Consider the following 2,098-nt stretch of genomic DNA (forward strand, 5'->3'; position numbering starts at 1 on the left):
CTGGGCGATGCCAACTTCTGGTCCCCCATCTGGAGAAACAACTTTCTCATAAGCACCAAGAAAATTGGTAACTGAACTACGTGCTATGCTCCCTAAGCGCCTCTGGTAATCAAAGGCAGCCCTGGGTGGTGCAACTCACATGACATGATTACTCTTAAAATCCCACCGTAGACACCTCTGACTTTAATATCCCCACAGCCCAGGGCATCTAGAAAGAGAAGACAGCTCACATCCCAGAAGGAGACAAGCAGAAGTGAGTTCCCAAGCCTCTTCTCAGCTCTGCCCACGGTATTCTGCCTGCCTCTCCAGCATCATGAAGGTCCTCGTGGCTGCTGTCTTTGCCCTCTGCACTGTGGCCCTCTGCTCCTATGCACAAAGTAGGTCTGCTATCTGCTCTCCATTACCAGTTGCTACTCATACTATAGTTCGAAGTCCAGCCCGCATGCTGTGGCTTAAGAACCCTCGTGTGAAATTAGAGAACATTGAATGGGGTTTCACAAATGACATGGTTGCTTTTTTCAAGAAGCTTCAAAAGGAGTGTATTGATTTGGGCTGCAGGTTGGAGTTAAGAGAAGTTTTATCCTACTTTTTAGGTGAGAAACTTGAAGTCTAACACGTTTGCTTGTTAGCATGAGGTAGAGGGGGCTTCCTCGGCGGCTCCGTGGTAAAGAATCTTGACAGCAGAGCAGGAGATGATTGAGATGCTGGTTTGATCCCTGGGTTGGAAAGATCCCCTGGAGGAGGGCATAGCAATCCACTTCAGTAGTTTTGCCTGGAGAATCCCACAGACAAAGGATCCTGCTGGGCTACATCCATGGGGTCACAAACAGTCAGACGCGACAGAAGTGACTTAGCATGCACTTACGCTTTAATTGATCAGGAAAACATTTCCACAAAGGAAGCTGGGAGTGGGGAGTAGACCGTCTAGGGTTTAGTTCCCTGTAGAGAGAGATAGAGACCAAATGAAGAGACAAGTCCAAAGACAACACTAGGGATATTAATGAGAAACTAGCAAACGAAAGAATCAAATGATTTCCAGTTTCCTTTGCCCACCATGTGTTCCTGACCCTCTGGGGCTTGCCTTTGCTCCTGCGTAACTGTTATTCTTGTTCCTGTACAGAAAAGGTTTACACCCCACCCACTTGCTGCTTCACCTACACCTCCAGGAAAATCCCCCAAGGAAATGTGGTTAACTATTTTAAGACCAGCAGCGACTGCCCCAAACCTGGTATCATGTAAGTGTCAGTCCTCCTGTTCAACCCTGGGGAGACTCAGGACATGGAGGCGGGGGTGAGGGGTGTCCATAGGGGTCAGAGCAGGAAGCAGATCTCAAGAGCACCAGTTCATGGCAAAGGGTCGTCCTGGGAAGGTGCTCAGCACTCTTGGGGACTTTTGTCCATAGAGGACACAGGGAGAGGTCACTGGGCTGTCTCCTGACATGGGATGAGGGCTGCAGGGAGCCAGGGAGGGTGTGGCCAGAAGTAGAGGAAAGAGAGGAAAGGAAGGGACAGCAGAAAGGAGGTGGTCTGAGGTTATCTCTGTAAATCCCACAGGGATGAAGATGCAGAGACCACAGGTGGTCAAAACCATCCCTACTCTTTCTCTGTACTATACGTCTGCCCTCTCCACAGCTTCCTCACCAGAAAGGGCCGATACGTCTGTGTCAATCCTGCTGACAGCTGGGTCCAGAAATACATCAGGGACCTGAAGAAGAGCCCCTGAGTGGTCCAGAAGGAACCCGCTGAAATGTGGGCAGGGATTGGGCCTCAGGGACCTGAACCAGGGGACTGCAAGCCCAGAAGTTTCCTCTCCCATGAGTCCCTCTCCCCTCCACTCCCCACATTCTGAAAACTTTCTTTACTTTAGTTAAACTACTGAAATGTTGTAAATTGTTTTATTCATTTGATGCTTTCTCTGAGAAATCCTACGATGCCCCTCTCATTCCCAAGCCCCTTCCCAGTCGATCACACGAAGGCTGATGAGTAATGATTTACACTCTGTCTCTCACTAGACCTTGGACCACATCCATCAACAGATGCTTATTGAGTTTTTCTGAGACTTTTCCTCTGTTACAAATGTCAGAATAATAAAGATTATT

The 2,098-nt window shown here is 48.8% G+C and overlaps 1 protein-coding gene across 1 annotated transcript; it reads left to right on the top strand.

The window, feature by feature from the left end:
- Positions 1–313: 313 nt before the first annotated feature.
- LOC128064809 (C-C motif chemokine 3-like) lies at positions 314–1,722 on the top strand. Its single transcript, XM_052657769.1, has 3 exons — positions 314–377; positions 1,121–1,235; positions 1,632–1,722. Exons 1-3 carry the CDS (start codon positions 314–316, stop codon positions 1,720–1,722), a joined length of 270 nt encoding a protein of 89 aa, XP_052513729.1.
- The last annotated feature ends 376 nt before the right edge of the window (positions 1,723–2,098 follow it).

The sequence above is a fragment of the Budorcas taxicolor genome, chromosome 19 (genome assembly GCF_023091745.1).
Source record: "Budorcas taxicolor isolate Tak-1 chromosome 19, Takin1.1, whole genome shotgun sequence".
Lineage (NCBI taxonomy): Eukaryota > Metazoa > Chordata > Mammalia > Artiodactyla > Bovidae > Budorcas > Budorcas taxicolor.